At 51.4% G+C, this 23,315-nt stretch overlaps 1 protein-coding gene and 1 long non-coding RNA gene across 3 annotated transcripts in view; one reads left to right on the top strand and one right to left on the bottom strand.

Annotated features, from left to right (window-relative positions):
* The window catches only part of SMOC2 (SPARC related modular calcium binding 2), a 157,775-nt gene that overhangs the window by 102,195 nt on the left and 32,265 nt on the right, over positions 1-23,315 (bottom strand). For both annotated transcript variants that reach the window (XM_086316720.1, XM_086316721.1), the window contains exon 2: positions 6,741-6,912. In XM_086316720.1, the coding sequence (XP_086172846.1) occupies positions 6,741-6,912 (172 nt within the window). The remainder of the gene's footprint in view (positions 1-6,740; positions 6,913-23,315) is intronic.
* LOC147366509 (uncharacterized) lies at positions 21,556-23,003 on the top strand. Its single transcript, XR_015132518.1, has 2 exons — positions 21,556-21,800; positions 22,670-23,003. It is a non-coding gene; the product is annotated as an uncharacterized LOC147366509 (long non-coding RNA).

The following is a 23,315-nucleotide window of genomic DNA, read 5'->3' as shown; positions in this document are numbered from 1 at the left end:
GCAGCACCGCAGCAAGAGCCCACGCCATCCCTCGACCAGAGGGAGCGGCTCAGAGCCGAGGAGAAAGGGGCCGAGTGTCTATTTTAAATGGGTATTATCATTGTAAACGCACAAAGACAGAAACAAATTAGACAGGAAAACCCAGGGTGCACAACTGGGGTGGCCAAGTCCTAAAGGCAAAAGATAAAGTGCAAGCTACAGCACAAACATACGAAAGTGTTCAGACGTTTCTGACATGTTTATCCAGGAAGCAACCAGTTAGAGCCGGCTCTGTGAAGACCATCCGTGCATCACACAGCTCCCCAGGCAAGTGGTCTCGGGATCCTTTTGTGTGAACTTTGGCCTCGACCTTTGCGGGAAGGGGACAGCTGAGGCCGCTCCGCGCTCGCCCAGCTCCCCCGGTGAACTGTTGGAGGATACAGGTGTTGCTGAAGCAGAGAAGTGTTTTGTTTTGTTTGTTTTTACAATATTTCACAAAGTCCTGTGGTATTTCTGATCCTGGTTTGAACATGAGAGCAACGGCCCCACCTCTTGTGTCTGCTTTCATCAAGAGGGTGCGTCTAACATCAGACCTGGGAGAACACCATGGAGGGTTAAGGCCAACAGGCCTGGGGAGGGTTTCTGCAAGGGACAAGTGCCAGCATGACTAAACCGGCCTGAACCACACGTGTGAAAGGCATCTCAGAGCCTGCATGTGGGTGCAAGGAGTCTGAGGAGACGAGGCAGGAAGCAAGGACACAAGCCTGGCCAAAAGGGCCTGGCAGAGAGACACACACGCATATGCACACAAACACACATGTACATATGTTCTTGCAGGACACACACAACCTCCTCACACGGAGGTGCCTTCCCACATATACACGTGTATGTGAACCTATGCACACAAGCACACACATCACACATCTGCAGACTCCTCCGTGGAAAGACTCTTCTTGCTGAAGAAAATGCTGGCAGGTCAACACCAACTTCACCTCAGTTCAGCTCAGTTCAGTCACTCAGTCGTGTCCGACTCTTTGCGACCCCAGGGACTGCAGCACGCCAGGCCTCCCTGTCCATCACCAGCTCCTGGAGTTTACCCAAACCCACGTCCAATGAGTCAGTGATGCCATCCAGCCATCCCATCCTCTGTCGTCCAGCCATCCCATCCTCTGTGGTCCCCTTCTCCTGCCCTCAGTCTTTCCCAGCATCAGGGTCTTTTCCAATGAGTCAGCTCCTCACATCAGGTGGCCAAAGTATTGGAGTTTCAGCTTCAGCATCAGTCCTTCCATTGAATATTCAGGACTGATCTCCTTTAGGATGGACTGGTTGGATCTCCTTGCAGTCCAAGGGACTCTCAAGAGTCTTCTCCAACAACACAGGTCAAAAGCATCAATTCTTCAGTGTTCAGCTTTCTTTATAGTCCAACTCTCACCTCCATACATGACTACTGGAGAAACCATAGCTTTGACTAGACGGACCTTTGTTGACAAAGTAATGTCTCTTTTTAATATGCTGTCTGGGTTGTTCATAACTTTCCTTCCAAGGAGTAAGTGTCTTTTTATTTTATGGCTGCAGTCACCATCTGCAGTGATTTGGGAGCCTAGAAAAATAAAATCAGCCACTGTTTCCATTGTTTCCCCATCTATTTGCCATGATGCGATGGGACCAGATGCCACGATCTTAGTTTTCTGAATGTTGAGCTTTAAGCTAACTTTTTCACTCTCACTTTCATCAAGAGGCTCTTTAGTTCTTCGCTTTCTGCCATAAGGGTGGTGTCATCTGCATATCTGATATTATTAATATTTCTCCTGGAAATCTTGATTCCAGCTTGTGCTTTCTCCAGCCCACCATTTCTCATGATGTACTCTGCATAGAAGTTAAATAAGCAGGGTGACAATATACAGCCTTGACATACTCCTTTTCCTATTTGGAACCAGTCTGTTGTTTCATGCCCGGTTCTAACTGTTGCTTCCTGACCTGCATACAGATTTCTCAGAGGCAGGTCAGGTGGTCTGGTATTCCCATCTCTTTCAGAATTTTCCACAGTTTATTGTGATCCACACAGTCAAAGGCATTTACATAGTCAATGAAGCAGAAATAGATGTTTTTCTGGAACTTTCTTGCTTTTTCGATGATCCAGCGGATGTTGGCAATTTGATCTCTGGTTCCTCTGCCTTTTCTAAAACCAGCTTGAACACTGACTTCGAGCAACCAAACTGTGCCCTGGTCCTGGGCACCGTCGCCAGATAACAAAGCCTCCCTGGGAGGTAGAGGGAAATTCAGAGGCCCTGCCTTCTTCCGGGGCAGGTCATCTGAAGCCTAGGCAAGCGGTCAGTGATGCAGCTTCCAGTCCATTTCTCGGCTCTCCAAATATAAGCAAGAGTTGCTGACCACCACATGTCCGTGATCAGAAAAACCTTCAGAGAGATAGACTTCCTCGTGTTCACCTGACCCAACCCCCTGTTTCAGAGATGAGAAGTCAGGTGCAGCCCGCCAGCCTGGCATCTCGTCCTGGTTGCATGGTTCCCTGACCTCTGGGAGCTCGGGGTGTGCAGAGGCCAGGAGCTTACCACCCCAGCCCTATCTCTGCCCATGTGGAGACCCACAGCACCTCCTGCCCCAGACCGGGGAGGGGAGAGAGGCCGGTGGGGCCATACCAGTCCTGTTGGGCTGCACGCCTGCACCGCTCTCAGGGTTTACATCGTGCATTTTAATAAAATTACAGTAAAAGCACACAGAGCACTTCAGAGAGGGCACCACTGTACCAAGAGGGGCTGACCGGCACTCTCAGGCCTCGCAGAAATCCACTGGAAAACCTCGGTACTCTCCGTGTGTGTGGGTCATGCCTTTCACAGAATGTCCAGCAACAGAGCTGGGGCCTGAGCTCTCCCTGCAGGACCAGCAGAGTCCACGTCCCGCCCAGGTCATCAGGACGTCCCCCGCAAGTGGCCCGGGTCATGTGGGTGAATGCAGATGGTCCCATGGACCCAGGGCCCAGCCTGCCCTGAGCATGCTGAGGAGACATTCGCCACAGCAGCCCAACTCGGACAAAGGGCCTGTAAGCAACCCCAAGGCTTCTAGACCAACGGTCACTATTTGGCCAGAGTGAACGCCCAGATGTGTATCACTCAGGTTTTTCACAGGGAGAGAGTGAGGGGTCCAGAAGTCATCACGACCATGATGGCGTGGGGCCCATCTGCAGAGCATTGCAGGCCCTCGTGCTCACGTGCGGATGACACTCACGCCCACGGAGACCCCAACATGGGCACCGGTCACTCTGCGATGACCATCAGGACAGCACTTGTGAGATTCGGGCAGTGGAGGAGGATGACAAATATCAGGCATCACTTGGCGACAATGTTCCTCTTACATATCCATCACTCAAAAGACCCGGGTCTTAGAATCTCCAGGAAGCTGCTTTTGTCAGAACCCTGTATGACCGTGTGTCAGAAACCTCAGAATACCTCCAAGATCGCCTGGCATCTGACTTTTCTTTTTCTTCTTTCTTCTGTTTTTTTAATTTAATGCCAGAGATTTGCTTGAAAAGAAAGACAGTCCCAATGGTCTTAGATCAAAAGAAAAACATTAATGAGTTTGCTGGGTTCTAAAAATACAGACTCCACAAATTTCAAAGAAAATATGAGAAAAACCCATCGGTGTAAACCACTGCACTTCTGTTCAAGGTCAGCAGAGCATAATATGAAATGCAGAAAACATTTTCATCCAACTTTAACCAAATACTGAAATATTTCAATTGTTTCCAAATTAGAACATCCGTAAGAGACTGGCCCATGAAGCTGTCACCCATCAAATACATGGAAATGTCCTCAAAACACGCAGCTTCACAGTCACCAACTTGATACTTGAGTCACCAGCCAATTTCAACACCAGGAATAATTTAGGGCAAACGCGGATGAGTCTTCACATTCCCTGCGGTGGAAGGGTCTTTCGGCCTGCTTCTCCACCTCTCACCATCAGAGCGGAACGCGCCCGAGCTGGGCTGGTATGGAGTCTAGCCAGCGCTCTTGGACAGAGCGGGGCAGCAGCAGCTGCCCACTGCCGCCAGGATGCCTGTCCGCCCACCAGCACCAGGCCCCTCCTGTTCATACTGAACCCCCACCATGTGGCCTGGGGTGGGCTGGGGGTGTTAGATGCCAGACTTTGGGCGGCAGGACGGGGAAGTGGCCTGAGAAGCAAGCCAGCTGGTATGAGGGGCCCATCCCGTCTGGGGAGGTCCCGCTCCCGCTCTGAGCCCGGATCCAGGGAGAGGCTGCTTATGCAGGAAAAGTCTGCTGCAGATGGGAAACCCCTTTTCTGTGGCCTCCTGCGGACCAGACTCAGATCACAGACTCAGAGACGGGGGCTGAGAGCAGATGCCTCAGAGCCCCAAGCCTGCCCCCCAGATCTACAATGTCGGGGTCCCTAATGCCCGCGTATTTCAAACTGTGCTGTATGACTGACAGCACCTCTTTAAAGTAACTTCATGTATTTGCCACCCCCAGTAGCTGAAGCACCAAATAAACTTGATCTTGAAATTCACAGGTATCTTCACATTCTCTTTATTTTAATCCTTTTGATTTGAATTAAACTTGGTTTTAAGAGATAAGTTCTGTTTTTACCTTCATTGCTGTTGTTCAGTCACTAGGTCATGTCCAATTCTTTGTGATCCCATGGACTGCAGCATGCCAGGCTTTCCTGTCCTTCACTGTCTCCCAGATCCATGTCCACTGAGTCAGTGATGTTATCTAATCATCTCATCCTCTGCTGCCCCCTTCTCCTATTGCCGTCAATCTTTCCCAACATCAGGGTCTTTTCCAGCAAGTCAGCTCTTCTCATCAGGTGGCCAAAGTACTGGGGCTTCAGTAACAGTCTTTCCAATGAACATTCAGGGTTGATTTCCTTTAGGATTAATTGGTTTGATCTCCTTGCTTTCCAAGGGACTCTCAAGAGTCTTCTCCAGCACCACAGTTTGAAAGCACCAGTTCTTCAGCACTCAGCCACATCTTTAAAGAAGATTTGGACTTCTTTATGGCCCAAATCTCACATCCATACGTGACTACTGGAAAAACCATAACTTTGACTACATGAGCCTTTGTCAACCACGTGGTGTCTTTCTTTCTAATACGCCGTCTAGGTTTGTCACAGCTTTCCTTCCAAGGAGCAAGTGTCTTTTAACTTCATGGCTGCAGTCACAGCAGTAGTTTTTAAACTTCTTCTCCCTTATCTCATTTTTTGTCATAAATTTATGGCATGAAATTTCTTCAGTGAGATGTGAGAATTCCAACCAAGGGAGAAATCCAGAAGAATTAGGCTGGATCCAAACACAAGTGAGCTGCAGATGGCGTTCCCAAAAGGCCGTCTGTGCTTAATGCCAACTTAACCTCCTGTCCAAAAGTGAGGCAAGGTAGACTCTGCAGAGTTCCAAGTGTGAGGTTTGGGAGAGTCCACCCTGGCAGATGGACTCAGACAGACTGACGGATGGATGGGCCTCTGGCCTCAGCGTAATTAATCCGTCTCAGACACCCACAGAGACCATGGCCAACACAGAGGTTTAATGTGGCAGCTTCCTCACAGTCCTCCAACTGAGTGTCTGATGGGAGGTATCACCAAGAGGATATCTGATGGGGCTGTCTAAAAGAACAGGGCACCAAAGAGGAACATAAAACTCAAACCTCACACCACAGCACCTGTCCTCATGAGTTAAGCCAGCACAGGCCACTGTTTCTAGAAACTTCTCTGCAGGGAAGATCCCTTGATACTTGAGACTATTCTTGGGTCACTTCTCATTTCTCAGCGCAGATACCTGAGGTGTGTAATGGCCATCAAGGCATAAAGTTACATCCAAGTTTCTCACAGAGTGATGTGTTTAGGGCACACTAATCGAATGCCAGGAGGAAGGTGGGTGCTGGGCTGCCCGACGCCCGTGGGCAGAGGGTCCCATGAGGTGCCAACAGGAGCAGCACCCAGGTCCAGGGAACAGGCAGCTCCGTCTCCGTCACAGGGAGAAGTGCCTCGGACCTGCCCGCTAGGCTGGGTGGCACTGTGGGAGGAAAGCAGAGGCTGGCCAAGTGCAGGCCCAGGGCACCAGCTTCCCTTCATTTGAGCGGTTGTTGGGCTAACAGCTAGACACCGCAGGACGTGGTCTCAAGGGGGTTTTAGCCTGTGTGGTCTTTTCTCCTAGATAATAAGAAAAAAAAAAGTTAAATCTCTTTCTTAAAATGACTCTATTTGTGTTTGAAACGTGTTTTGCTGAGTCAAACCTTTCATTAACATGGGAAACCTTTCAATGTTTTGCTCTAAGTGTGCTTGTTAGCTCTAAATCCGCTTCTTAAATCAGGAAAACTGAAAATTACAAGTGTAAAATCCGTGCCAAAAAAGAAGAGAAAAAAAATCCCTGAAAACAGCACAGGCGCTATTATGCACGCCCCACACGCTACGGAAGGTGAAATGAGAAGGGCTTGGAAGAGCCACTTTAAAAACGGGAGCAAGGAAGAATAATTTCAGGAGACTCTGGAAACACTCTGTGAAACGTGGATGAATTTGTGTTGCAATGTGTGACGTCATAAAACATTCTAAGAAAGAAGAACATTCAACAAGAATACGATGATTCAAAAACGACCCTTACCGCGACGCGCCCTGACAAAGATTCACGAGCAGAAACTCTTGACTTTTTACACAGGAAAACTTGACCAGGCGAAGATAAAGCACGTGAACGTACATTTCAGGGCTTGGCTCTTGAACAGTGATGGAAGGAAACTTACCTTTGCAGTTGCCTCGATAAGCAATTTCTAGCTGGGGGTCTTTGCACTTGGCGCGTTGGAACTCGCAGCGGGACAGGAAGGTCCTCCCGTCGGAGGCACACAGCGGCTTCTGGGCGGAGCCCCCGCAGTCCAAGCTGCAATCTTTGTCCTTGTCTTGGTCAACTCTCAAAAACTTGGAGGAGAAAAGAAAAAAGAATCCAGACATCTTAAGGAGTGTTCTGGGGAATGCAGGAGGCTGTCTAGGCCACTTAGCGTTGAGGGAGTGCCCCAGAAACACGGTGGGAAGCCCAGAAGCCTCTGACCTCCGGGGTCTCAGTCATCCGGATAGTTGGTCGTTCCCGCTCTGCTCAGCATCGGGTGTGTGAACCTCTGAAGGCTGCACCACTGGCCTGGGACACCGCCCAGGTCTGCCCTGGGACACACGCGCTCTGTTTACTCTAAGAGGCTGCATAGCAATGCTGTGCTTTGAGTCTGTGAATTCAGTGCCTGGGTGACCCCTCCATTCACTACGTTTTGCCGTAAGCTTGGAAGTCACGTGTGTCCGGAGCCCCCTGTCTTTCTGGAATTGGGGGGCAGGCCCTCCCTGCTGGACAGCACCTCACAATCTCATCCACACCCCAGGTACCCCTTCGTGTGGAAGGTCAGTTTCTGAGTAAGTGCCCTGGCTCCAGAGGGAGTTCTTTCCATGGGGTCTGAGGGGCTTCAGGGGCACTACAGGCACACAGCCCCTGCCCTGGGGGCCCCTCCTGGATCCCTATCCTTGCCTTGGCTCCTCTGATGACCTGGACACACAGCTTCAGAGCTCAGGGGTCTCCCAGCGGGGCTCAGATCTGGCCACCAGCCCCCACACCTGCCCCCACACCCGCCGCCACCCGTGGATGGTGTCCTCTGCCACCTCAGCTTCCCAACCCCAGTCCTGTCCAGTCCTGCTCACCCCAGACGCAACGACCAACACCAGGCTGACTCCAACGCTGCTTCGTGTTAGAGGACGTGGCCCCTGGAGCATCGCCTGCTCCACACAGGCCTTTGCTCTGATTAACGGAGCAGCACTGAATCATCAAAGGAAAGAAGGTCAGCGCTGAGGTGTGGCCACTGCTCAACACTCCACGGTGTGTGCAGAGCCCTGGGCACTGTGGCCATTTGAACGGTTTATCCAGCGTGTTTGCCCCCATAATACTTGGCTCCGCTCACAGCGCCCCCTCCCCTGTTCAAGTAGGAGCCGGAGGAAGAGAGGCAATGGAGTTCAGCAGAAGCTCAGGGACCTCATCGACCTGTTCTCTTGTCAGGAAGAAAAAGAAAGAAAAGTCTCAAACTCCGGGCGCCTCATTCCTTGAGAAGATAGACACCCAAACTCGCCCCTTTCATCTCCGAGTGTCCTGCTTGGCGACATGTGAAGACCAATAACGCCGAAGCTGAGGTGAAGCCATGGGGAGGGAAGGGCCCTGGGTCTGGGGGCCAGCTGCCCAGGGAAGCACATCCCTCCTGGGGTCCAGGTGGGGTCCTGGGGAAGACGGGCAGTGAGGGCATCGTGGCCAGGAGCCTGTGGGTGACCACTTCTCTACCTGAACCTCTGGGAGCTGACTAAGGGCCATTTCCTAGGTTTCTGGATGAAGGCTCCAGACACCAGGCCGTGCTCAGCACCTGAGCATCACGTCTTCATCCAGCGGGGCTCTGGGATGCAGGGGGCAGACTTTCCACACTCTAATTCTTCCTGTGAGTAAGTTCACTTGCTGAAATGATCTGTGCTTATTTTAACCAACAGCAAGGGAAAAGAAATCATTGCCTTTCCAAGATTTTGCAAAAAAAAAAAAAAATTATTCTTAAATACAGCAAGTACAGAAGCTTTCTGTGTGGATCAAAACAAACTGTGGAAAATTCTTAAAGAGATGGGAATTGCAGACTACCTTACCTGCCTCCTGAGTAATCTTTATGCTGGTCAAGAAGCAACAGTTAGAACCAGACATGGAACAACAGACTGGTCCTAAATCACAAAAGGAGTATATCAAGGCTGTATATTGTCACCCTGCTTACTTAACTTATATGCAGAGTACATCATGAGAAACGCTGGGCTGGAAGAAGCACAAGCTGGAATCAAGATTGCCGGGAGAAGTATCAATAACATCAGATATGCAGATGACACCACCCCAACCCTTATGGCAGAAAGTGAAGAGGAACTCTTGATGAAAGTAAAAGAGGAGAGTGAAAAAGATGGCTTAAAACTCAAGATTCAGAAAATGAAGATCATGGCATCCAGTCCTCTCACTTCATGGCAAATAGGTGGGGATACAATGGAAACCATGACAGACTTTATTTTCTTGGGCTCCAAAATTATTGTGGACAGTGACTGCAGCCATGAAATTAAAAGATGCTTGCTCCTTGGAAGAAAGCTATGACCAACCTAGACAGCATATGAAAAAGCAGAGACATCACTTTAATGATGAAGGTCCATCTAGTCAAAGCTATGGTTTTCTAGTAATCCTGTATGGATGTGAGAGTTGGACCATATAGAAGGCTCAGTGCTAAAGAATTGATGCTTTCAAACTATGATGTTGGAGAAGACTCTTGAGAGTCCCTTGGACTGCAAGGAGATCCGACCTGTCCATCCTAAAGGAAATCAGTCTTGAATACTCATTGGAAGGACTGATGCTGAAGTTGAAACTCCAATACTTTGGCCACCTAATGTGAAGAGCCGACTCACTGGAAAAGACCCTGATGCTGGGAAAGATTGAGGGCAGGAGGAGAAGGGGGCAACAGAAGATGAGACAGTTGGATGGCATCACCAAGCCAATGGACGTGAACTTGGGCAAACTCAGAGATGGTGAGGGACAAGGGGACCTGGTGTGCTGCAGTCCATGGGGTCAAAGAGAGTTGGACACGCTGAGCTACTGAACCAGAAAAAGCACAGAAGCACATTGACTGAATTCTGTCACTGCAGAATTTCAACCTCTTTTTCTTTTCGCTCTCCCTGAGACTGATTCGTGTCAGCCAACGTTCCAGCCCTGGCGGCAGCAGCTCCCAGGAGACAGGATCTCCACACGAGGGATCCTGTCTGCCTGAAACGCTGCTTGTCTTTCAAAGCTGCCTCATTCTGCTCCTCACAAGCATCTAGTTTTCACAGACTTGTTCCTATGACTCACAGCTGGCTGGGACCAGAGCAGTTTTGCGCAAGAGCAAGAGAGACAGGGAGAGGGGCCACAGAGGAGCAGAGCTGACTGAAACATCCCAGGACCCTCCCAGGCCCGGCCCACACGGGAGCCCGCCCAGAAGGAGCGCCGTTCAATTTCAGATGAAAACAGGCAATAACGTAAATCCTGCTAATTTTTACGTATAAGAGGTGCTCTATTTGTATTTCCTGAAACCCTAAGACAAGGAAATGCAGATGACTTAGGGAAGACACCATAATTACGATTCTCTCTAAATGGAGGGCGACAGCCTCTCTCTTCTCAGTTTTGAAAAAGTCGAGCATTCAGGCGTTTGGGATTTGACTGTAATTCTTGGTAATTTAATGGTGTGGAACAAACAATGGACCCGTTCTTTCTCAGAAATGAGAGAACTCATACTTTCTCCACATTTCTCCCCCTCCCCACTTTTACCAGCAATTAAATTCCAGGGGAGTCAGTGCACAGAGGAAAGTGAGCTTTTCAAGGAGCTAGATTCTTTACTAAACAAAGCCCAGGGAGGAAAATAAAATATACCAATATTCCTCTTCTAAAGAATTTAGTGTTCACTAACGAACATGGCTGAGGGCCTTCACACTGGTTCTGATAAAAGGCCCTTTGTCCAGCTTAGAGGGACTCTGTTACCCCTGAGCAGCGCCATGACAGCAACGCCCTCAGGGCCCGAGCCTGTCTCTCTTCCGTTCAGGATGCAGTGCAGTCGGCACGTGGGGGTGGTGGGGGCGGGCTAAGGGGCTGCACGTGCACATCTGCCCGCAGGTCGACTGGCCGCAGCGCTAGCGAAAGCGCGTCCAGTGTGCACGGGTCACAGCCGTGGTCCACATTCTGCTTAATAAATGTAGGGTTTAAACCAGAGGGAAAGTGGGAACAAAGTGAAACCGTTTAAGAAACGGATTAAACTCTTAATACGGACAAATTTTTCCCCTGCAATGTTGATATGTTGATGGAAGATGGCGTTTTTACAAGATAACACAGGGCATGGGTTAAATTAAGAAAAACATCTCTGAATTACATAATCATGCAGCTGGAAGATTCCCCAAAGCAAGAACTTTCTAAATAATGAGCCACCGGAAAGCGAACATCGCTTCCAAGGACGTGTGCTTGCTCGATGCCAGGACGAGGCCCACACACCAGGGAGGGGAGACAGGTCGGAACCCGTGGTGCGTCCGGGGTGCAGGTGGATCTGGGGGGCTCGAGAGAGGACGTGACCTTGAACCACCAAGGAAGGAGGTGGGGAGGACGAGAAACACACACCCTGCTTTAAAGGGCAGCTTCACTTTAGACCCTGAGCTGTCAGATCTCAGGAAAGTGCTCCCTACTTTCTAGTGGAATAGAGAAGCGAACCCGTGACTCAAAGCCGGACAAGCATTTTCCAGCCGAGCCTGCAGCTGAGACGCTCCAGGGAAACACGGCTGCTGCGGGGTGTTCTCTGCCCAGAGACAGCCACCCCTCACTCACTCATTCTCTCTCTCACTCACTCACTCACTCATTTCTCATCCATTTGCTGGAACTAACACGCACCCACCCACGCAGGTTTAAAAAGCACTCTACTTCAGTGTTTTAGCAGTCTTTGCCTCCGTGTCCCACTCTTCAGGGATAAAGCCTCGTATTTCTAGGGCAGGCGACAGTCAGGTCCGTCTTGAACTGGACTTGCCCAGTGACTGCTGGGGGACTGTCCTCTGTCACGCGTTTTCCTGGACTCTGCGAGGGTTCGGAGGAGGGCCCGTCCTCACGGAGAGTAAGGTCCAGAGGCAACCAACAGCACAGGGGCTCACCACCCAGCTCGGCCCGTGAGCACCGTCCTGTCGTGCGGGACACAGGCCTGGCAGGCCTTGCCAGGACAGCATGAGCGTCTGAGAGCGTGGGATGGGCTTCTGACTCCTGTGTGGGGATCTGAAGACTCTCACCCAAGAGAGCCTCTGAGAAGACGGGAAAGGAAGACAGCAGTGTGGAGTCCGAGCACAGAGACCCAGGGGAGCAAACCAAGAGCCGTGACGTCAGGGGGTCTGCTGGGGGTCATGCTGAGACTGGCCTGCAGACCAACGGGCCGGAAGGGACTGGGGCTCCCTTTCCTGTGACCACGACATTCCCAACTCTGCATTCTCCTCGCTGCACACAGATAACCCAGCGGACAGTCTGACAAAATGACCCCCACACTACGACAGCCCTCCAGGCCTTGATCATTAACTGGCAATTAGCATGGATGCCGTGAACCCATGAAAAGTGGATTCTGCGACGGCCAGACGCTACTCAGGACCTTCAGCACACCATCAGAGCCACCAGCATGGCAGCGGGGGGTCACGTGCTTATCTGCGCAGTGGGAGTGATAGCACTTTCTCTGCTGACCTTTGCGGTAGCCGTGCGAATGACTAAAGCACCGAGACTCACGCTGCGCCTGAGAAGGACGAAGTAAACTGCAGGGCGAGGAGGGCATCTGTGTCTCCACGTGTGCACGGCCCCGCCGGGAGCTGCCGGCCGGGGCTGATGGATCACCAGGACGCGCTGGCCAGCACAGAGCCAGTGGGATGGGCTTCTACTTTTCTGATTTGGAAAACTAGCCGGCAACATAGGTGAAAACAGTAGACTGTGGGTCTTGCAGAGGGGATCTGTCTTAATACGTCACAGATGCTGAGTGAAACCGTGAGGGAGACCGCACAGCATTGAGAACAGGCGTCATGGCACCAGCATCATTTGGGGTCTCTTGATGGCTTTTCATTGTATTTACGGGACAGCTGCAGGGATTTAAAAACCAAGGGCAAACGATTGTGATGAATTCTTTTTTTTTTTTTTTTCAATTTTTACGACTAGATTTATGTTGTAAACCCAACAAACAGAGAGAAAGTGGACGACACTCTGCTGATAAATGCCGGTGTGGGTGGGGGTGGTCGGCACTGCAGGGCAGAGTGGGCAAAGGAAGGGTATTGACTTTGGAGACAGGTAGCTGGCTGTGTGTCCCAGGACAGTTGTCCTCTTAGCCAAATGATCCTGGCTTCTTCATTGTGAAATGAAGATGGTGGTAACACTAAGGCTTATTCCATCATTGTTATTGTGAAAAGAAGATGAAGGACGTGGATGAGGATGTCCTTGGAAAAGACACGGAGATGTGACCAGCAGGAAGCCCTCCCGGGCAGACGCTCGACCCCAGGCATCTTTGCTCTGGGCCATGTTCCCATCATAAAAGCTTCAAGTCTACTGGATGACCGCTAAGAGATCCTCCCATTTACAGTCATTTTCAAAAAGAAAATTAGGAGCATGAAGTCGAAAGAGAGGGAACTTAGGTGTCGAGAGGAGGGGGCAAGTTTTGCAGGAAGATGCAGGTAGCGAAGGCAGGTGGGCTCCACGCTCAGGGTCCATGGGGAGGGGGTGCTAGTGCCCGGAGAGGGACCCAGCAGAGGAGCTGGAGCAGGGGCTGCAGGAACCCTGCCCAAAGACAAACACAGGAGCGCCGTCCACCGCGAGCACACTCTAACACAGACCCACAGGGACTGAGCACACCAGAGCTGCGGCCCCGGAGCCTGGCTGAGAAACGCGAGCTCCAGGTGCTGTGGAATGAGCAGGCGTGGCAGGCACTGCCCCACTGAGGAGGGACAGGAGCAGGGCAGGCCGGGGCACTGTGTGCTTTACTCCCAGCGCTGCGGTCTCGCTCTGTCTGAGTGGACACAGACTGTTCAAGTTTTTATAGAGCCCTTGCGGGCTTCTGGTCCCCGGGCCCAGCCCCTCTCTGGTCCTCTGAGCTCCAGGCACCCTCCACATGGTAAGTGTTGGTTCCTGACCCCACAGCTAGGGACAGGCGGAAGTCCCACTCCACGCCCTGCTCTGCAGATCTCTTCTCTTTTCTCAAAGCCTGTCTTTTTAATCTACTTTCCCTCCCTGCCTCCACATTAATATTTATTTCAATGATGAAAACAGATATCTTTGCTTCTTATTAGTACTTCTTGGAGATAAGAAACTCTTGGATTTTGATTGTTCCAGATTTGTGTTTATTTGAGAGTCAGTAGGAACTTTGTTACTCTCAGAAAGAAAGAAAGAAAGCGAAGTCGCTCAGTCGTGCCCGACTCTTTACGTCCCCATGGACTGTAGCCCACCAGGCTCCTCTGTCCATGGGATTCTCCAGGCAAGAATACTGGAGTGGGTTGCCATGTCCTTCTCCAGGAGTTCTTCCTGACCCAGGGATTGAACCCAGGTCTCCTGCATTGCAGGCAGATGCTTTACCATCTGAGCCATCAGGGAAATCCTGGTGTTACTCTCAAACATCTACCTGTATTTTATTAAGAAGAGTTTGAGAGTCTCAAAATAAAATACAGGTAGATGGTGTTACGTGAGAGCAAGGATGATCTCTGATTCTCACTTGAAGGCTCCTGACTCGACATTCAACCCCACTCTCGAGGCTCAGAGACGATCAGCGGCCTTAAAGCCTCCACTTGTACAAGCCAGGCCTGTGTCCCCAGGGTGTCACCACACGCGGTGACGTGAAGATGTGTACAGGGGTCTCACCGGGCCCCAGCCAGCACTTTCTTCATGAGTTCAGTTACAGTGAAGTGCCAGTTCTCAACAGCATCCCGAGAAGAATCAAGGCGTAGACCAAATGGAGGCTTCACAGCTACGTGTTTTTCCCTGGCTGCAGTTCTGTGAAACGGGACGAATCTGGGAAGTGGGAGAACGTTACAGTGGACGCTCGACCAACTGCTCACGAGCACCTGGGCCCTCTCGGGTAGAGATGGATGTGCCCATCCGTGAGGCCCGAGCCCAGCAGTGTGTCGGGTCTACAGCTGGTGCTCGGTAAGTGCTCACTGTCTGGGAAGCTGCAATAACACAACCCAGCGGGACTCACTGAGGAGTGACCAGGCCCGTGGCAGGCTCAGAAGGTGTTTGAGCAACCAGACACAGGGGCACGGGGCTCGTAGACATTTGAGCGTTAGGAAGACGTCTGAACCCAGGCGTGCTTGCCATGAGTGTGTTGCAGCTGACACATCTGCTTGATGGCCTGACACGCCCATCTCTCCTCACCTCCCTGGTGTGGGATGCCTCCTTCCCATGTGTTCAAGATGCCTCCAGATTAAGGCACACGAAACATCACACACACACCCTGCCTGTGTCTAAAGGCAAAGGGGAAAATCAGCCTACAGAATAAGTACTACGCTCCAGTCTGATTCCATTTTCCAACCCTCCGCCCTGCACACTGGGGTCGGTTCTGTGTCCGTTGCTTTGCCATCCACTGGGCCACCGGTCAACCCAGGGGAATCCCCGGTGTCCATCCCAGGGACCATCTGGGTACATCTGTGCACGCAGACAGGTCATGGGGACAAAGGCCCAGGGGCCCGGACCGCGCTCTGTGCACCAGCCCTGTGAGAGGGGCCGACAGATGGCCTGACTGGCACAAGGCCAGAGGCCAGGCGGAGATGGAGAAGGTGGCCACAGAGGTGCCATGCCCTGTGCTCTGTCATGACGGGGAGCTCATAAACGCCCCAACAGCCTCGCCCGCTCTGGGGCCACCAAGCAGACGGCAGAGGGCACCTCCATTCGCCCTCTGGCCCCCAGGAGACCAGCACACTCGCTGACGAAGTGACATTTCCAGAGGCCTTCAGCCAGGCTTTTTTAAGGTTCCTGCTCATTTTAAAGCATTTACAGCAAATTACACTAAAGTACATGGTAAGGCTATTAAAGAGACCTGCGCAGCAGGGGAAATGCATCCCAAAGCAGAGACACCAGAGAGCTTGCTCCCGAGCCAAACCTCAGGAGGCCGTGTGCCACATGGCAGGATGGTCCGCACGGAGGACAGGGCGGGCGGGGTGAAGCAGGGAGCAGAGGGGCAGCCCTCTGCAGGCAGCAGGTGAGAGCGGCGCTGCGAACAGTCTCCCTTGCCCAAGAAGCGGCGGGGAGACTGGTCCCCGGGCGGGGAAGCGGGCTCGCCTCAGGTCTCAGGTGCGTTCACGCAGTCCTGACTTCTTCAGGTGAGAGTGAGCACATCACACACGCTCAGGGGCCTGGGACTCCCGGGGAGACCAGACAGAACCCTGGTTCAAGTCGGCATCCCAGCCCGGCGAGACCTTCCCAGCGCCCAAAACATTGTCTGCACCCTCACCACACCCCGACCTCGTCCCTCCTCCTGTGAGGCCGGTCTGGCCCTTCCTGGGGCAAAGCAGGTGCCCGGGAGACGTGTTGAAAGCAAGGGTGTTTTGCTGAAGGCTGGGGGAGAAGCCAGCGGTCACAGGTCTGGGTCCTGCCAGGTCCACACAGGCCCAAGTGCAAAGCAGCTCCCTCACAAGGATTTGCTGCGTGAAAGGGAGGGAGTGGCTCCTGAGAGCCCGCGTGTCCAGACCCGAGCTCCCCAGCACCACTGCGGCACACGTGTGCTCCACGCTGGACCAGGCAGGGAGGCTTCCCGGGGAAAGAGGACCCAGGAAGAAACCCTCCGCTTCCAGGCTGACCGCTGCACACCTACACAACCACCACCACGGGAGAAAGAAACCCGCGGAAGGAAGTCTGAAGCCCTTTCTCTGTGGAAAGGAGCCAAGCGCCTTTGTCCACATGACCTGGGGACCAGGGCAGAGGCTGCCCCCTGGATAGGATGCTGTCAGGGCCTGGAGGCTGGGCAGGCAGAGTTCAGGGGTCACCGATGAAGGACACAAGTTCAGGTGCATCAGTGACCAAAGAAGAGACTGAGGCTCCCAGGGGAGGTCACCAGCTCATCCACGATGCAGCTAGAACCAAACCAGGACTTGGGGCCTGGGGGTCTGCTCTTCACTGCAGTCCTAAGGGCTGGAAACCCGCCTGGGGGCCATGGCTGCACCCTCCTGCCCCAGGGCACCCACCCAAAGGCTTCACTCTTCCCCCACGTGCAGGGCCGGGTCTTGACAAGCAGCCTTGGAAAGATGCTCGGAAGAGGGGCTGGGGGCACAGGAGCCCCCTCTTCTGCTATCTCGTCTCTTTCCCAGGTCTCCCCCTCCTCCAGGCCTGCGGACGACTCAGGGATACCTCACGCCAGCATCCACGCAAATGGAAAGGCCTACGCCCCCATCACCTCGGTTTACACATTAAGCAGATTCTTCACATTTTTAAGAGTCCGTGTTTACGTTAGGAGATAGCCAAGGCCTGGAGCCTTGGAGGAGAATTCTCCGAAATGGACCCTCTTCATCTCCTGGCACTGGCACCTCGCTGCTCAGCGTTATCATCCTCGAGCGGGAGCACTATCTCCGCGACGGGCGGGAACGGCCGCTGGCGCGCCTGCGGTCCATCACCGACGCCCGCTCTGGGCCGCCTCACCTCCTCCCAGGGGCCAAGGCGGGGAGACAGCTCCGCGCCCTCATCACCCAGACACAAGGTGCTTCACCCCAGGACTTGGTGGGGGGGTCAGATAGCTCATGAAACCACCAGCCACATGCAGCTACTTGCACTGAGTTCAAGTGAAATGAAACAGGAAACGCAGCTGCTTGGCTGCACGGAGCTCTCAGCCCCCTGGGCTTGGAGCCGGGCCCTGGGCAGCGAGAGGACACGGTTCTGTCATCACCGGCGGCTCTTAGACGCTGCTCTGGAAGCAACGATGAAGGGTGATTAATCTCCTGAACCAGCTCCCTAAACCCCAATTTCTAAATGACCAGTTGCAAAAAGAGACGTCAATATCCATTCCAGGCTACATTACTAATGAAACAAATATGAAACGCTGAGAAATGAATCATCTTTTGAAAAGGTTATCCTGAAATTTACACCTGTAATTACAGAGGAAGGAGAAACACTTTAATGACAGGAGGAAGAGAAACTTGGGGGGAAGAGAGGTCCTGCTGAGGGAGAGGAGAGGCGCTGAGATGGAGGTAAAGAGCAGGGGGTCAACGTCGGGGCGAGGGGACAGGCCGGCCGGCGGGGGGCGTGGGCAGTGGGGTGAGCTCCCCTACACTTGGGGCACAAGTCATTGCCCAACAAACCCAAACCAGGGAAGGGGTGAAGGTGGGGAGAGGCGAGAATGGAAGGGGAGGGGGAGCGAGAGGGGCCCCATCGTCCAGCAAGCGGGTCTGCAGCTAGCCTGGGCGGGGACGCAGCGGGAGGCAGGGGGCAGAGACCACGTTCTGTCCCAGGAGGCCTTGCGGCCTTTTCCAAATGGGTGTCCCGAGCAGACGCCTTACCCCGTGGCAGATGCCTGCTCTGCTTTCCACAAGGTGCTCAGAGCATTACACACTTTATAGAGGAGTAAACATTACAAGGAGACAGGATGGCAAACTGGGGGGTTTCAGAGGAGACCTCAGAGCGCTAGGAGGGACCCTGGCCATGCTGACAGCCCTGCAGGATGAGGCCGCCAGCGGGTGCCGAACAGAGCAAAGGACGAATGAGAAGTGAGCTGTCCTGGCTGCCTCCCCTGAGGCCATCACAGACAAGGCTGCACCCATGGCCTCCCATCAGGGGAGGGATCCCAGAATGTAGGGGGCCAGGTAACAGGGGTGGGGGCAGCACCGCTTTCCCGTTGCGGCAGCGCCCTGACTCGGGTTGTTTCGGAAGAACAGAAGTCCCTGCCTAAGCGGGTCTGCAGCAGATACGCAGGCCCCGCCCATCCACACACAGGCCCCGCCCATCCACACACAGGCCCCGCCCACACACAGTTCAGTTCAGTACAGTTCATTTCAGTCGCTAGGTCGTGTCCGACTGTTTGAGACCCCATGAATCGCAGCACGCCAGGCCTCCCTGTCCATCACCAACTCCCGGAGTTCACCCAAACTCACGTCCATCGAGTTGGTGATGCCATCCAGCCATCTCATCATCTGTTGTCCCCTTCTCCTCCTGCCCCCAACCCCTCCCAGCATCAGGGTCTTTTCCAGTGAGTCAACTCTTCGCATGAGGTGGCCAAAGTACTGGAGTTTCAGCTTCAGCATCAGTCCTTCCAATGAACACCCAGGAGTGATCTCCTTTAGAATGGACTGGTTGGATCTCCTTGCAGTCCAAGGGACTCTCAAGAGTCTTCTCCAACACCACAGTTCAAAAGCGTCAATTCTTCGGTGCTCAGCTTTCTTCACAGTCCAGCTCTCACATCCATACATGACCACTGGAAAAACCATAGCCTTGACTAGACAGACCTTTGTTGGCAAAGTAATGTCTCTGCTTTTCAATATGCTATCTAGGTTGGTCATAACTTTCCTTCCAAGGAGTAAGCGTCTTTTAATTTCATGGCTGCAATCACCATCTGCAGTGATTCTGGAGCTCCAAAAAATAAATCTGACACTGTTTCCACTGTTTCCCCATCTATTTCCCATGAAGTGATGGGACCAGATGCCATGATCTTAGTTTTCTGAATGTTGAGCTTTAAACCAACTTTTTCACTTTCATCAAGGGGCTTTTTAGTTCCTCTTCACTTTCTGCCATAAGGGTGGTGTCATCTGCATATCTGAGGTTATTGATATTTCTCCTGGCAATCTTGATTCCAGCTTGTGCTTCTTCCAGCCCAGAGTTTCTCATGATGTACTCTGCATAGAAGTTAAATAAACAGGGTGACAATATACAGCCTTGATGAACTCCTTTCCCTATTTGGAACCAGTCTATTGTTCCATGTCCACTTCTAACTGTTGCTTCCTGACCTGCATGTAGGTTTCTCAAGAGGCAGATCAGGTGGTCTGGTATTCCCATCTCTTTCAGAATTTTCCACAGTTTATTGTGATCCACACAGTCAAAGGCTTTGGCGTAGTCAATAAAGCAGAAATAGATGTTTTTCTGGAACTCTCTTGCTTTTTCTGTGATCCAGCGGATGTTGGCAATTTGATCTCTGGTTCCTCTGCCTTTTCTAAAACCAGCTTGAACATCAGGAAGTTCACGGTTCACGTATTGCTGAAGCCTGGCTTGGAGAATACACAAGCCCCGCCCATCTATACAAGCCCGCCCATCCACGCAGGCCCTGCCCATCCACACGCAGGCCCCGCCCACCCACTCGCAGGCACAGCTCATCAGCAGTGGGCTTTGGGATCCTGGCACCAGCCCCCGCATTCTGACTGAGCCGACCCCTCTCCTCCAGGCCTGCAGGCTCAGACGCTCACAGAAGGCAGAGATCCAGGCCCTGGTCTCCCCAGTCCCTGCCTCGAGACTGGCCCTGTTCTGGGGTGGCTGCCCCAGCTTGGGCCCCGCCGTCCTGGGGGAGTTATCACAGGACATCAGCATCAAGAAAGTGCACCTGTCTGCATGTGTCTGCTTCATGTCCTAGAGGGCCCTGCCCCAGAAAGGCAGCTCAACTCGGAGCCCAATAAGTCAGAGGCACTGCTAATTCCCAACAAACTTGCGAGGTTTTCCTGTCTTCTTGACAGTGGAGATGTGCGGAGGAGACGTGGTCAGCATGTTCACTCACCCCGAAGGACTCAGATGCATCCTCTGACCCGGTAGAGCGCTTCAGGGAATGTCCAGAGAGACGCTGCCTAGGTGTTCAATTCAGGGGAAAACGTAGAGGAAGGAGAGACCTACCCACTGTGTCTAGGTATTTGCCAAGTAAATTAGCATTTTGCATACCTAAAATCTCCTAATTAGGACACAGGACCAGTGCCTGCTCCCCGGTGTCCAGCTGTCTGCATCCAGACCCTGAGCTTGACCATTTCCTAAAGAATACATTCACTCAGAATGCTCAAGAGGAAAAACTACTCTTCTCAACATCTGGTAGAACTATTGAGCAAAGCTGCCAAGATTTCGACCAGTACGTCTGGAATAATGTCAAACCAAGAAAACAATGAGGTTTATAATGGAAACAGAGACAAAACTTTAATTTAGGATTGTTCCAAAGGCATGAGATGATTCTGTCCTAATATTCTGAAGTTACTGCGTCTATGGCTGTTGACATGCAAAATTCCAGAAAGTGGCTACTGCACAAAATCAAATTCCTCCAGGAGTTCGCGTCAGAAAACGCCACAGGGCAAAAACCAATGAAAACAGCAACAACACAAAGACAGTTTAAAGCCAGAAGATGTGTTGCATGTAAGAGCCAGCTGAAATAGATTTTCTTAGCTGACATTTAGCTAGGAAAAGCAAACTAGGATTTATACATTTTTTGAAAAAAAGAAATTATGTCCACACTGTCAACTTGCTCATCTAAAGCTAATTTTAACTAGCCAGGATTTAATATACTTAGAATTTTTATATTAATTTACCAAACTACCATCATTTTACATTACAGTACTATTATAGGGCCACATCTTACCACAGTGGGGTCCATGCTGGGGACCCTGGGCCTTTATATACAGAATGTCACTGTCACTTTCTGAATAGGAGTTTCCTTTGGGTCTGAAAAACTATCACTGACTTTAAAGTTTGCGTGTGTGCGTGTGTGTGTGCGCACGCACACACAATTGTATCCAGCTCTTTGTGCAGTTTATCAAATATTTCCCTTCATCACTGTGCAAGGCTATATGACATCTTACACAAGGTAAGATTATAAATTGATGGGAGCTGGATTTTTTAACACATCTGTACCAATAAAGATGAAAGTTCAAGCCAGTTGTCTTTCAAAGAGGTCACTTCTGAGCACATATGAACATCCCACCTGTTCAGTCCTCATTTAAATTTGTGAACTCTTCCTTGAATCTCCCTTCACACCAAGTTAGAAAGGACTCAGAAAGATTTCATGCCCAAATACAGACAGTTTTCTCCTAAGTAATCTCACTGGATCCTGACAAGCCCTCGACAGGCTGCTCAAGAAACCCTCCCTCACGGAGCAGGTGGCCTCCCTGCTGCGGAGAAGCCGCGGGGCCTCGGTTTCCTGGAGGGCGGGGGCAGGGGCGGGGGCGGAGCCTCCGAGCGCCGCTGCCCCTGACACGGTCACCGACCCCACGGCCGCAGTCACCTGGAAACCGGGAGAGGAGCTCGTGCAGACGAGCCAGCGCTGCTGCTTGCTGACACCATGCCTCACTGTGGTTATACTCAGGAATCGGTAAGCTGACACCCAGGCTGCATTTCCACCTCGCGGCTCCATCCCCCGCGGCGGCGAGTCACAGACGAGCATCAGAAGAGGCAGGCCGTCAGGATTGGACTAATGGGCTCTGACCAGCCTGTCACTGGAGAACCTGACCGCTAGGGCCACTGCGTGGTGGGGACGTGGGGTCTCCCTTGACGTCTCTGATCGTTCCTGATAGATATTTCTCTAAAATAAAAGGTGAACTAATGGGGAAAATGGAAGTCCTGTGAGTTAAACATCACACGTGTGTGTGTGTGTGTGTGTGTGTTTACATCTTTAAGAAGACTGATTCCAAGCCAAGAGTATTCTCATGAAAATGTCAAATTGGAGCTTTCCTTTTAAATACAATCGAGTTTTTCAGTTTAGACAGGGAAGGTTCCTTATCTTTGCCTGCACAAGAAATGTTCTCTTCAAGTACAACTTTTCACGCACAAGGGAAAAAATAGGTAACGTTATTTTGTCTAAATAAATTCACGGGTAGTTTCAGAAGCAAATTCAATATTAGAATCAATTAAAATTTAAAGACATTGATTAATTAAAAGAGATTCAGTAAATTAGAAAACTGGCTTCTAAAGTGAGGAAATGAGGTTCATCAAAGAAAGAACGGAGGGAGAGTATGTGAGTGGCCCTAAAATGGTGAAAACTTGTCTCAATTTCCTAACAAAATAAAATCACAATTAAGAAAACTCAAACAGCATTTCTGCATCTGTGTCCATCAGACAAGATTAAAACATTTCTGCAGGTCATATGTGTAGATATTTTTACACAAGTATGGGATTAGTGTTTTGGTTTAAGTTTTCATTAAGCATTTCATTGTTATTAGTAATAATAATTTTAATCTTCAGATTTTCACCTGAAGTTCTGCCTGACCCTGATGGAAGTCATCCATTAGCATTTTAGGATTAACTGACCTCGTTTTGAAAGACGTGCGCTGTGGGCAGTGTCATCACAAGAGTCTCAACCAAAGGGGCCTCCACCCCGCCTTCCAGGGCCGCCTCCACCTCCCAGAACCTCTTCACTCCTGGTCTCAGAAACATCTTTTCCTAGTTACTGCCCTTTATTCTCATCTCACTCTTCAAACCTTTTGGAAACTAGCTTTTGCACTTTATCTAAGCATCCATAACTTCACATACACAAACTCACTTACGATTTTAATAAAATAAAATTTTCTGTTCAGCATTGTCTGTCTCAGGCCTCTGGAATTCAGATTCATCCAGCTTCAACTGGACTCAGATCAAAACCCCTGCATTACTCAGATACATGATAGGAGAAATATTTGCGATGAATTGGGCTGACCCACTGTAAATTATACAAGATGATCTAGAAATATTTCCTGTTGTCAGGGGTGAACTGCCAAGAACGACACAGGGTCAGTCTTTATATGGGAAGGCACGCTCCCTGCTCTAAGTGGTCCGTGAATACACTCGAGCGGAGGCGGCAGGCTCCCTGCCACATGGTTCCAGTCCCAGATGCAGTGAGGCTGTGGCCGCG

This window comes from Bos grunniens, chromosome 9, assembly GCF_055505025.1.
Source record: "Bos grunniens cultivar Pamir isolate PY7600 chromosome 9, Bosgru_T2T1.0, whole genome shotgun sequence".
Lineage (NCBI taxonomy): Eukaryota > Metazoa > Chordata > Mammalia > Artiodactyla > Bovidae > Bos > Bos grunniens.
This window is presented reverse-complemented; position numbering and strand designations above follow the sequence as displayed.